Source organism: Macrobrachium nipponense, chromosome 6 (genome assembly GCF_015104395.2).
Source record: "Macrobrachium nipponense isolate FS-2020 chromosome 6, ASM1510439v2, whole genome shotgun sequence".
Taxonomy (NCBI): Eukaryota; Metazoa; Arthropoda; class Malacostraca; order Decapoda; family Palaemonidae; genus Macrobrachium; species Macrobrachium nipponense.
Genome location: NC_061108.1, coordinates 98,930,596 through 98,943,095, shown reverse-complemented (window position 1 = coordinate 98,943,095; position 12,500 = coordinate 98,930,596). Strand labels below are relative to the sequence as shown.

The 12,500-nt window shown below is 42.3% G+C and overlaps 1 protein-coding gene across 1 annotated transcript in view; it reads right to left on the bottom strand.

The window, feature by feature from the left end:
- LOC135216664 (uncharacterized) overlaps positions 1-12,500 on the bottom strand; it is a 388,956-nt gene that overhangs the window by 284 nt on the left and 376,172 nt on the right. Inside the window, exon 3 of the mRNA XM_064252051.1 lies at positions 1-2,581. This exon is cut by the window's left edge and continues 284 nt beyond it. Coding sequence (XP_064108121.1) covers positions 2,411-2,581 — 171 coding nt within the window. The 3' untranslated portion in view covers positions 1-2,410. The remainder of the gene's footprint in view (positions 2,582-12,500) is intronic.

Here is a 12,500-nt window from a genome sequence, read left to right as displayed (position 1 = left end):
TGAATAAAGAGGACAAACAGTCAGAGCAGATAGCAAAGGAAAAGTGGGGAGAAAAAATGTTCAGGATAGCAAAGTGGGTGAATGTTGAATACAATAATGTTGAAACTAAGTATAAAAAGAAAGAAATAATGAAAGACACTGCTCTACTCTGAAGGAAAAGAATGAAAATGATGAACTGGAGGCAATTGGCATGGAAGCAGAGTGATGCACAATATGAAGTCGGAAGAAGTTAGGAGAGTCCCTATGAATATGAAAGGTGGGAAAGCTCTAAGACAATCAAGAATTATTAAAGTAAGCAGCAAAGACATTACTGATTGCCTGACTAGAAATGTAAAAACATTACAGAAAGAGATAGGACGAAAATGGTGGGGAAAAGATACAGAAAGAAAGTTACTAAATAATTACAAAGTAAGTAGGAATACATACAGTATACAAAGTATATACCAATAAGAAAGCTGGAGTAATTACAAAAGTATTGAACGTATTACCAATTGTCAGTTTCACTTTAAGCCAGAGGAATCAATAGAGGCAGTCTTTAAAATGAGGCAACAACAGGAGTGACATATGAAGTACTGTATATGTGTACATTTTGAGGCGACATTTGACAAGCTGAAATCTATGATTTAGAGTGCTGACATACATACAGCACATGATAAAATGTTTGAAAAATGTTGGTATCTGTCTTGGATCAACAATGAGTCCATTATTGATTATCATGGCATGGGAGGAAGCTACAAAGAAAGGCCTGCTGAGAGTTCTATGTGCAGATAAAAGCATGAGAGGAAGAGGCACTGAAAGATGAAAGTGAGGAATGAAGAGAATAAACAAAAATTCAATGTAAGCAAATCTGCATACTGGCAAGGAAGCAGAGTATATATGACCAAGGAAAGAAGCTATGAAGATGCCAGAAGAGGTGTAGGGGTGAATTTAATACTAATTATCAGATATAACTGATGATGTCACCCAGTAAGGAGCTTTCAATGCTCAAAATACTCAAGATCAAGCCAGGAACATAATGGATTGTGCATTGGGGACTGGCAGCAAAATGAAAGAGTAGCAAAGTCTGAATGAAGAGGAAAGAGATACTCACACTACTGGTAAATAAATCCCCATTATTGAACATCTGTGCTATTCTACACAGTGAAGACATGGGGACAAACAAGGAAAATGAAGATTTGAAAAGGTGACACTATTAGCGGTCAGATTCACTGTACATATGATTAGATCACAATACTACTACAAATAATGAAGTTGCTGATAGATGTGGTGTCCAGATGGCTTGGTCACAAAATGAGAGAAAAGCAGTTATTAAGAAAAGTAGCATATTTGACAGTGGCAGGGCAAAGACCAATAAGAAGGGCTTGAAAATTTAGTAGGGCATAGATGAAGATCTAGACCACTTGAGAATTCAGGAAGTACCTAAAGAAAGTGCTATAATTGCCTAAAATTTATTTACATTGCTAACATGAGACCAAAAGGCAAATTTACTTCCAACACAATACAGTACTTCTTTTTCAGTGCCAGTTATGAGGTAAAGCATTTAAAACTTGGCACCATCACAACTGACATAAATAATTTGTAATTCCATTCCTTTCATATGACCACATATACTTATTACAGATTGCTAAAATAGGATCATTATATTTACCTTATCCAGAGGTGTGAAATGATGCAATGAGATTAAGAGAGTGTAGTGACACATCTAATAACATTATAGCAAAGAAGCAACTGATGCTTGGGATGTATTGAGTATGGGTACTTGCCACATAGAACTCAAGGTTTTTTTTTATTCAATAACCGAGAAATACTGCACAAGACATTATAGCAAAAAGTAAAATTACAATTTGATACAGTGTAGATATGAATGAACACAAATACTTTGTTAACACAACACCGAACATAAACAAAATCAATGTCCTTAGTTGTTAATTCTGTGCTTAATGCAGCATATAATGTGCGTCCATGCAAGCAAATTGATGGCATTTACTATGTAAGATCCTAAGTAAAAGTAAGCAGAGGATCATTTCAGAATCAACAACGATCAAGCTATGACATTAAGCACTCTTCCATTTATTACAAATGTATCATATCTTTGTGATGTACGTCAAATGTAAATTACCATATTATAAACAGTTTTAAAAGTTCCTCTTACAAATAACCTGTTAATAAACACCAGCATTCGGTAACTGACTTTAACTTCTCAAAAACTAAAGTACTCTAATAATTATCTGCCACACTTAACACCAGTGTTATTTTACCAAAAAGGTAGGCTTCCAAAATTGTTTTCTTTGGAAAATTACTACATTGGTAATATTAGCTACCCAAAAATCCTCAAATTATATAATGTCACCTTAAGCTATGATAAATCCTTTAAAAATAAAAAATCTAAACTTTTATTACAAAAAACAAATTATTTTGGTGGAGTTCTATCTAACAGTTTATCTACAAAGTCCATAACTTGTTTATGTGAAACCAATCCTACAAATTTTTCCGTCACAATTCCTCTATGGATACCAAGCACAGCTGGCACTGCTGTAACCTCGAAAGCATGCAGTAGATCCACATGATCATCAACTAATATCTGTAAAGAAAAATAAAATGTATTTAGTATGTTTTCAAAGTAATCTTACACCTTAGAATCTTGGTAATGTCCAACCTACATTGTTGATATGTAATAATAGCTACCTGTACTGTCAAGTACATACTGCTCAGTAATCCACCAGCTCTTGCATATGGTGTATTAACTGAACTTTAAAGAAATATACATCCATTATTTAAATCAATTTCCTTACATTAAGTTTTGACTTTACTTGTATTTTTGTATGCAACTCTCTACTGCCTGCTAGACCCAACTCATCTGTCCGTGTGATGTCTGAACAAGAACGCAGAAAAATAAACATAGCAAGTAACACAGCTTAATATGAAAAAGACATTAGTTTATGTTGAGTTCTAATGTAAAGTTAGAGGTCCTATTCAAATTAGTACATTTTCTTCTCTCGATTCCATTTCCTCATTAATACAGTACCTGTATGTACTGTATATTTCCAATAAGTCTGAATTTACACATTCAAAAAGTTATGCTCTTATCCTTTAAAATACCTTTCCATTACTTAGCACCTATAGTTTACTCTACAGAGCTACTGAAAAACAATATGAGGGCCTTTTTTATTTTCCAGTGGCTTTCTTTCTACACATGTTTTGTTAATGATGTTAAAATCTTTACTAATACATATACATAATGATTTTTACTATTCTTGGGGCAGGATGTATTAGTGAAATTTAAAATATACCAATACCTTTCTATAAGTATAGCACTTTCTCTACTTTATTACAGTCTAAAAACAACATGATCTAATGTGTTCTTTTCTGTACGTACAGTATTCCACTTTCCAAAGATGTTTCATACACCATTTAGAAATTTTGATGTATTAATTGGGAGTACATCAATTTACAAATACAGAAAAAACTACTAAAGGTGATTATACACTACCACACGGAACTGTCATTATCTTCTGTTAAGTAACTGGAGCAGTCAAAAGAGCAACTAGGTCCCTAAAGTAAAGTAGGCCATTTCTTTATTTGCAGATTTATCTTGTAACTGATACTCTACAAGAAAAATCAATGTCATTTCCTGATAGAAAGTTATTAAATCTCAGGAATGATTTCTAACCAACAGCACAGGCATTCAAAGCACAACTAAAAAAAATATCCATCATTTAATAATTAAATAAATATGTACACACTTTCTACATCTTTCTACATGATTAATGGTAGAAAATATGAAAACCTGCACTCACTAATATTATCACAGTGACAGTGTTTAAGAATGAAAAACTAAAAATCAACTTTAAATTTTGAGGAAGAGATACAAAGCATCTCTGCACCTCATAACATCAAGTATAGCCAGCAACATAACCAGCGTTGCCCTACATTCAAACAACCAGCACGTATATAGTTAGAATGGCTCGAATGGGAGGAGGCGGGAAATTATGGTAATCAGGCAAAGAAATGCACTAATGAATGAAAAGAGAAGAGAAGAGAGAGAATGGAGTATCAGGAACGTTGACGAAAGAAATGGATACAGTTTACGGAGAAAGGGAGAGAGAATGGAGTACGACGAACGGTAATGAAAGAAATGCATACAGTGTATGGAGAGAGAGAGAGAGAGAGAGAGAGAGAGAGAGGAGAGAGAGAGAGAGAGAGAGAGAGAGAGAGAGAGGGGAGATAGAATAGAATACGAGGAACGGTAACAAAAGAAATGCATACAGTGTATGGAGAGAGAGAGAGAGAGAGAGAGAGAGAGAGAGAGAGAGAGAGAGAGAGAGAGAGAGAGAGAGAGCTTTTATTCCTGGTTAGTTATTAAGCTGATTAATAAATCTGACACCTTCTGCTTTAAAAATTATGTTATCATATATTTTTTGGAAAATAATTATTATGGAATCCTGTTTTAAATCGTCATCATATTTTCTATATAAAAAAGCTAAATATTGTTGGAACTGACTATTCATATTAATATCGTTCAGACAGAAATACCCTTCTTTTTCATTATCCTATAAGCAGCGTTCTCTCTCTCTCTCTCTCTCTCTCTCTCCTCTCTCTCTCTCTTCATCTGTCGTTCTGTCCTCTGTTTTATATTACCTGGATCCACTATTTGAATAATGGTAAACGTTTGATGTTATCTGAATGTGGCCAAGGATCACAAAACTGTAAATGGCTATTCTACCAACTTGTGCTTGGCTGCATCTATTTCTGGGCTCAGCTCGTGTCGCTGCGCGAAATATCCTTTAATCTATTATTTCTAGGGTAAATGTACTAACACATACCAGAGAATAAATAAAATAAAGAAAAAGGTCAGTATAACTGACTCGCTCACCCTCCAAGAGGGTGTCGGTATGAACACTAGGCGAGTGAGACCACTACCACGAGCCAAATACCAATAGAAATCTCCCACACAAAAACCCTCCATGAGGAGAGCCGACCCACAGAGTGAGCAGCTCGTACTACTACTACTCCCATCCCATGCTGCCGACTGCTGCGCCTCTGGTGGCCATCCTTTCAAGTTAGCGCACACGAGTCGGTTGTGATATTTTTCTCTCTGTGTTTTTTGTGCCCTTTCGTTGGATTTATCTATAATGGAGCGTGCAGCTATTGCAGCAGGCTAAGTTAAGTACTCAGTAATTATGGTTAGTTGATCCTTTTCGGCCCTCAGTCAGTATTTGCCGTTTTTTAGGTATAAAATACGTACTTGGGGTCGCAAGCATGGCAGCATGGTTCTGCCGCGTGGTGGGTTCGTTCTCGGTTCTCCCATACCCTAGAAACATCCCCATATATATGTACGCTCTATTTTAATTATCCGTTTTACTTAGGGTGCTGTCTACTCAGGTTTTGCCATGCATGCATGTCTTTTACCTTATGAGGCTTCTTCTTTCCAGACCCTAGTCCCGGCTCTTAGTATCGGCCTCTGACTAGCTTTTGAGTGGTAGACTTTCCTTAGGGTTAGTCGTACATCCTGGAATTTTTTTCTCCTACTTTATTGTTTCTTTCTTTTATTTTATTTATTCATGTATTTTGTTATGGTTAGGTTAGTTAGGCGTCTGGCTTAGCCTAGATCCTGGCTCATCGAGCCTATGCTACCGCTCATCAGTTCGGTTGCTTCCTATAGCATCTCTCTGATCAGTCGGTTTTGGCCCAGTGGGTCTCCATGCTACCGCTTTTCAGTTCACGTTTGCTTCCCGATAGCATCTCTCTGATCAGTTGGTTGGTCCTAGGCTTAGTTGTCTTAGTTACTCTTACCGTCTCGTGGTCACTACGCGATCACGAGACAGCCAGACGCCTGCCCAGTCCCTTCCCCCTCCTCTCGCTCTTCCATTGAGTCCGGGGGAGGGTGGGTCGGTCTGCCCACGCTCGCTCCACATACCCGAGCATGCCTCCCTCTCCCCCCCCTCAGGCGGAGGGGCCAGAGAGACGGGACAGACCCAGACTGGACGCGATCTCTCCGGCTCATCGGTCCGGCCCGGTGGTAACGTGGTGGAGGGTACTGGCCTTTCCCCCCATCCGTTGCTTCCTGGTCGCTCCGGTTCGCTCGAGCCTGTATGTCTCCTCGCTCTTCCCGACCTTACTTGGACTCCTTTCCTGATCGGAGTCCTAGCATCCAGCGGGAAGTGTGAGTCCATCCAGTAGAATGGACCGGAAAACATACAGTAGGTCCCTACTAACCTTACCGTACAGCTGAGTTACTACACTCCGCCACGCACTGACTCGTTCCGGTTCGTTTGAGTTTTAGGTTTAAGTGTTATTAGATTAACTATAAGTTTATCTTAAGTACCTTAAACCTTCCCCCCCCCTTTTTACATGTCTTACCGGAAATCTCCGGGATTATAGCCTATTCAGGCAATGCAGGGGGGGGTTATGCCCAAATTTTTTCCGAGCTCCGGCATGCAACGGAGTTCTTCTGTCCTTTAGCCTGTAAGTGTTATTCTTTAAGATACTCATGTGTCTTCCCACTTACAGGCCACCAACTGTGAGCATCCGGGATGCGCCGCCACACTTCAGGACCCATGTGGACACGAAGTTTGCCGGTCCCATGCTCCATGCGCGACTCTGCACGGGGACATCCAGGTCTGGTACCATGAGACGTGTACCATATGTTACGATCTGGTGAGCCAGCTGTTAGAAGGGGTGAGTATTCCATCTCCGGTAGCTGCTCCGCTTCTGTTTTAGTGCTTAAGTTTTCATCATCCACTTTAACTTAAGGCATCTAAGTTTAAGTTATATTTTAAGTTTAGTTTTAAGTGATTCTTAAATCTAATCTTCGCCCTCTCTTCCAGGCGCCGGCAGGGAAAGATACCGCGCTGGCAACCCTGCGGGCCTGGGTCGATGTTTTTGGGAAAAAACGCCGCCAAGGGTATGCCTACAGTCTTGGAGAAGCGGTTGGCGCTGTTAATCTTCCCCGAGGCAAGGCGACAGGATACGTCGACCCAGTAGAGGCGGCCCCTACTATCGCCTTCATCCAACATCAGCTGGTTGCCTCATTAACCGACCAAGACCAGGATATCTCCACGGACGTCGCGACTTTAGATATTAATGTGGAACCTATGGTAGGTGTAGACGACCTGTTGGTCGAGGTAGGTATGGTGGACACCCAAGGGTCACCCTTGGGTGTGACTGTTTCTTCTACTCCTGCAACCTCTCCATCCTTCCAAGGCTTTACAGGCGATGAATTATATACTCCTCCTGACGCTTCGGTTAGACCTAAGGTCAAGGGTCAAGCAGTGAAATCCTTGACTAAGACGTCGTCGTCTTCTAAGAAGTCGACTTCGGCGTCTTCCTCCTCACGTAAGTCTCCGGCTGTCAATCCCGGAGCAGACAGGTCTAAAGCTTCTGGCTCCGGCTCTAAGTCCTCGAGGAGTAAATCCTCTAGAGAGAGATCTCGCACCCGGCAGAGTCACCAGTTCCGCCTACCCTTAGTTCCGGTTCAGAGCCCACCCCTCCACCTCCGCAGCAGCTCCGGCCTTGGACTCCAATGCAGGTCTGTTGCAACAGGTGGGCGACCTGGTTGGGTCCTTAACAGTAGCATGGAACAGATGATCTCTCGTCTGTCGGATAGGATTACTTCCCAGGACTCCATTATAGCCGGACTGAAAGAAAGCCCCTCTAGCCTCTCCTTACTTTCCAATACGAGTGGAAATCAGCTCCTCCGTATGACTCACTACCTCCGTTCTCGATGAACAATCCATGGAGAGTAGCGTCATACGCCCCCTTCCAAGACGGTCTCATCTCCATCCCACCGGAATTCGGAACTCGAAGGATAGAGGACTTCGAGTTCTTTCGGAAGACCTCCAGCCTCCGTTCATCAGGCTACGCAAGGCTTACAGCTTCAGCCATGGTTCGGGTGATGATAGGGTACCAAAGGAGACAGTCCTCTATTCACGAGACCAGGCTCAGAGAGAATGGTTCAGATGTTTAGAGGACATGGATTGTTCTAATACCCATGATACAACCTTTCAATGAGTCCCTTTACCATTTTCACAATGGAGGAGAGTACCCCGCTCCCGTTCCTGACATCGCTAGGTCTACCATCCCAGCGGCCCAGAAGGGGGAACCCATGCCTCAATTAAAGGAAGCAGATCCCACGTCTCCGTTGCTCCCCTCAGCCGGAGAATTGTGGGAGGACTTGCCAAACACCTTCTCAGCTGGCAAACTCAAACCGGACTGTGCTATGGAGCAGTTTGGTGAAAAGCTACCCAGGCTCCCAGATAGCCTTATTCAGGCTGAATTTGACGCGAAATCGCGATTAGCCAGATCGATTAACTCTATGGCTATGTCCGAGGTAGCAACCATAGCTTATGGCTCAGAACCGCTTTTTAAGCTCATGACCAAAGCCCTGACTCAAACGGTACAGTCGGATATGTTTGAGGTTGTTTGCACTGCTAGAAAACTGAATTGTAGGAAGCATGGTCCTGCAAGAGGCAACCATTCGACATGAGCCGAATAGGTTACTCTCGTCTAACATCTGGGGAGCAGATCTCTTCCCAGAAGCTATGGTGAAGGAAGTACAATCAGAGGCTACGAGGCTAAAACCAGAGCCTTAAGGACCGTTGGGGCCTATGGCTAAGAGGAGACAAGACTTAACACCTAAAGGTAAGGGACAGAGGAAACCTAGGCGTTTCCATCCTTACCAGAAAAAGCAGCCACGCTTTCCTCAGCAAGTTCCAACGGTGCCCTTAGTGCAAAACTGCCCAACCTTCCACCTCTAAGGCTCAATCACAGCCAATTTATGTGATATCCCCTCAGCCTCAGCCACCCTCCACCTCTTACGCCATAACTCCCCAGCTTACAATCAAGCCTTCGAGAGTCAAGCTTCGCAGAAGTATGACCGCTCGGGTAAGGGAGGCAGAGGTAAGCGTTCCTTTCGTGGGAGAGGATCGGGAGGCCCTTTTAACAGGGGAAAGCACTTCAGAGGAGGCCGAGGCGGTTACCAGAACCAATGAAGAACTTCAGGTAGGAGGGAGGCTGTTTCACTTTCGCCACCGGTGGAACTTCAGCGAATGGGCTCAAGAGCATAGTGTCAAAAGGCCTGGGTTGGAGCTGGTTGACGAACCCACCTCCATCCAGACCTTTCCGTCAACTTCCTTCCAAGGAATTGACAGAGTACGCAGACGACCTCCTCCAGAAAGGAGCTATAGCAGGAGTCAAGAGATTAAAATTTCAAGGTCGCTTGTTCAGCGTGCCAAAGAAAGGCTCACAAAAAAAGAAGGGTAATCTTAGACTTGTCCCGCTTAAACTTAGCCATCCGCTGCGACAAGTTCAAGATGCTCACGATCTCACAGGTGCGGACCTTACTTCCCCGTGGGGCTGTCACCACCTCTATCGATCTTACAGACGCCTACTATCATATCCCTATTGCAAGACACTTCCGTCCATATCTGGGTTTCAAGATAGGAGACCAGACATTCTCCTTCAAGGTAGTCCCCTTCGGACTCAACGTGGCACCCAGGGTGTTCACGAAACTAGCGGAAGTGGTAGTACAACACTCAGATCGCAAGGGATTATGGTAGTAGCGTATCTCGACGATTGGTTGATCTGGGCTTCAACAGTCGAGGAATGCAACAGAGCTACACTGAAAGTGATTCAGTTCCTGGAATATCTAGGCTTTCAAGATAAACAGGACCAAGTCAAGAAACTCACTCCAGAGTCAGACTTTCAGTGGCTGGGCATTCAATGGAATCTATCCTCCCATACTCTGTCGATTCCATCAACCAAAAGGAAAGAAATAGCGAAGTCAGTCAAGCAATTTCTAAGTCACAAACTGGCGTCAAGGAGAGCTCAGGAGAGGATCCTGGGTTCTCTCCAGTTTGCATCAGTGACGAACGTCTTAATGAAAGCCAAACTGAAAGACCTAACCAGAATCTGGCGCTCACGAGCAAATGTCAGGTCCAGGGACAAACTATCCTCAGTCCCTCTGATTCTAAAGAATCGACTTCGGCCATGGGCGAAAGTCAAGAATTTGTCAGTGTCAGTACCCCTTCAGTTCCCTCCACCAGGGATTACCATCCACACAGACGCGTCCTTAAGCGGTTGGGGAGGGTATTCCCACGTTCCAAAAGGTTCAAGGAACTTGGTCACCTCAGTTCAGTCAGTTCCATATAAACGTACTGGAGGCAATGGCAGTGTTCTTGACTCTAAAAAGGTTGCGCCACCAAAGTACTCCCACATAAAGCTAGTTCTGGACAGCGCAGTGGTAGTACATTGTATAAACAGAGGAGCTCCAAGTCACGTCATCTAAATCATGTGATGGTAGCCATCTTCTCCCTGGCAGACAAGTTCAGTTGGCATCTCTCCTCCACTCACATAGCTGGAGTGAGAAACTCATAGCAGACGCATTATCCCGATCAGTACCCCTAGAGTCGGAATGGTCACTGGACAACAGTTCGTTCCAATGGATCCTTCAAAGAGTCCCAGGGCTACAGGTGGATCTCTTCGCGTCCCAAGCGAATCACAAACTCCCCGGTGTTATGTAGCCCCCAACCTGGACCCTCTGGCTTATGCCACGGACGCCCTGGCTCTAGACTGGAACAACTGGAAGAAGATTTATGTCTTCCCTCCAGTGAATCTCCTTATGAAAGTTTTAAACAAACTCAGGACGTTCAAGGGTCAAGTGGCTCTAGTAGCCCCAGACTGGCCGAAGAGCAATTGGTATCCCTAATTCTGGAGCTGGGCCTTCGTCCTCTTCGGATCCCCAATCCCAGGCTCTCCCAGTCAGTACAAACGAAAAAGCTGTGTTCGCTTCCTCAGGGATTCTCAAAACCCTAACTTATGGGATTTCATGAAGTTTGCGGCAAAAAGAGATGCGAATATTGACCCTCAGAATATTCTCTTCCTGGAATCCGATAAAGGGATTCAACTTTGAGACAGTATGATGCTGCTGTCAAAAAGTTAGCAATCTTCCTGAGAGAATCTGATATTAGAATCATGACAGTTAATTCAGCTATATCCTTTTTCAGATCCTTATTTGAAAAAGGTTTAGCAGCTTTAGCACGATTACGACAAACAAGTCAGCCTTGAAAAAGATATTTCAATTTGGGTTCAACATAGACTTGACGGATTCCTACTTCTCGTCTATTCCTAAGGCATGTGCTAGACTTAGACCTTCTGTAAGGCCTACGTCAGTTTCATGGTTCTTAAACGATGTTCTAAAACTGGCTTCAGAAACCGATAATGCACATGCTCGTTTATAATGCTCTTAAGGAAAACAAAAAACTGTTTTTATTAAGCTTAGCTTCAGGAGCAAGAATTTCAGAACTGTCGGTTTGTCCAGAGATCCGGATTCATATTCCAATTCCTTCCCACAGGGGAGGTACTACTTTCTCCGGAACGTAGCTTTTTAGCAAAGAATGGAGACCCTTTGATGATGGTGGGAACCTTGAAGGTACTACCCCTTCCACAAGACGTATCTCTTTGCCCAGTTACAACTTTACGAGCCTTTCTGTCCAGGACCTCCTCATCCTCATCGAGTCCCCTCTTTAAGAGGGAAAAAGGTGGAACTTTATCCATTAAAGGCATCAGGCAACAAATCCTGTACTTTATTAAGCAAGCCAATCCTGACTCTTTCCCGAAAGTACATGATGTCAGGGCGAGCCACCTCAATTAATTATTTCCAACACATGAACTTCGATGAGTTGAAAAAGTATACCGGATGGAAATCGCCGACAGTGTTCAAACGCCATTACCTTAAGTCCTTGGAAGCTCTGAAATTTTCAGCAGTAGCAGCGGGAAACATAGTTTCCCTGATTCTAGTTAAATTGTAGTAGAAGATTCAGTCCTCCTTTCTACCTGCTTCACCCAACAGTTCGTCTATTCCTACCGTGTTCATTTTACATTCACCTGGTGTCTTAGCTGCTTTATGATGATGTAGTGTGTGCCCCCTATTTTTTGACTAGGGACACTCACAGATGATTATGGATTTTTGATCTCATGATGTTTACCCCCTTATTTTTATGCTAGGGGATACATCTCATTTATAATGGTTATGGGTTTTGTATATTAAGTCATATGCATTCCTTATATATTATCCTTGTTGCTTAATTTGTTCATTTGATTATTTTAATTGCTATTATATTTTGATACATGCCTTTACACAGATACCATTTTGTTACATGTAAGCCAATTTACCTCTGTACATATGTAATTACCTTATGATAAGAAACATTTAGAATTAAGGGTAATTTAAGCATATTTCTATTTTGTATCACTGTGTATTTGTATCTTTTTAGCAATTATATTCTTTTTTATATTTACTTTATTTTTTATTTGAGACCTATTCTGATTTATTTTATTACTTTTGTTTACAATCTTGTGCTATTTCTCTGGTACGATTTCGCGCAGCGACACGAGCTGAGCCCAGAAAAAGGGATTTTGACGTAAGGAAAAATCTATTTCTGGGGCGATTGGCTCGTGTCGCCAGCGAAATCCCGCCCTACCCATCCCATCGCCCAAGATTG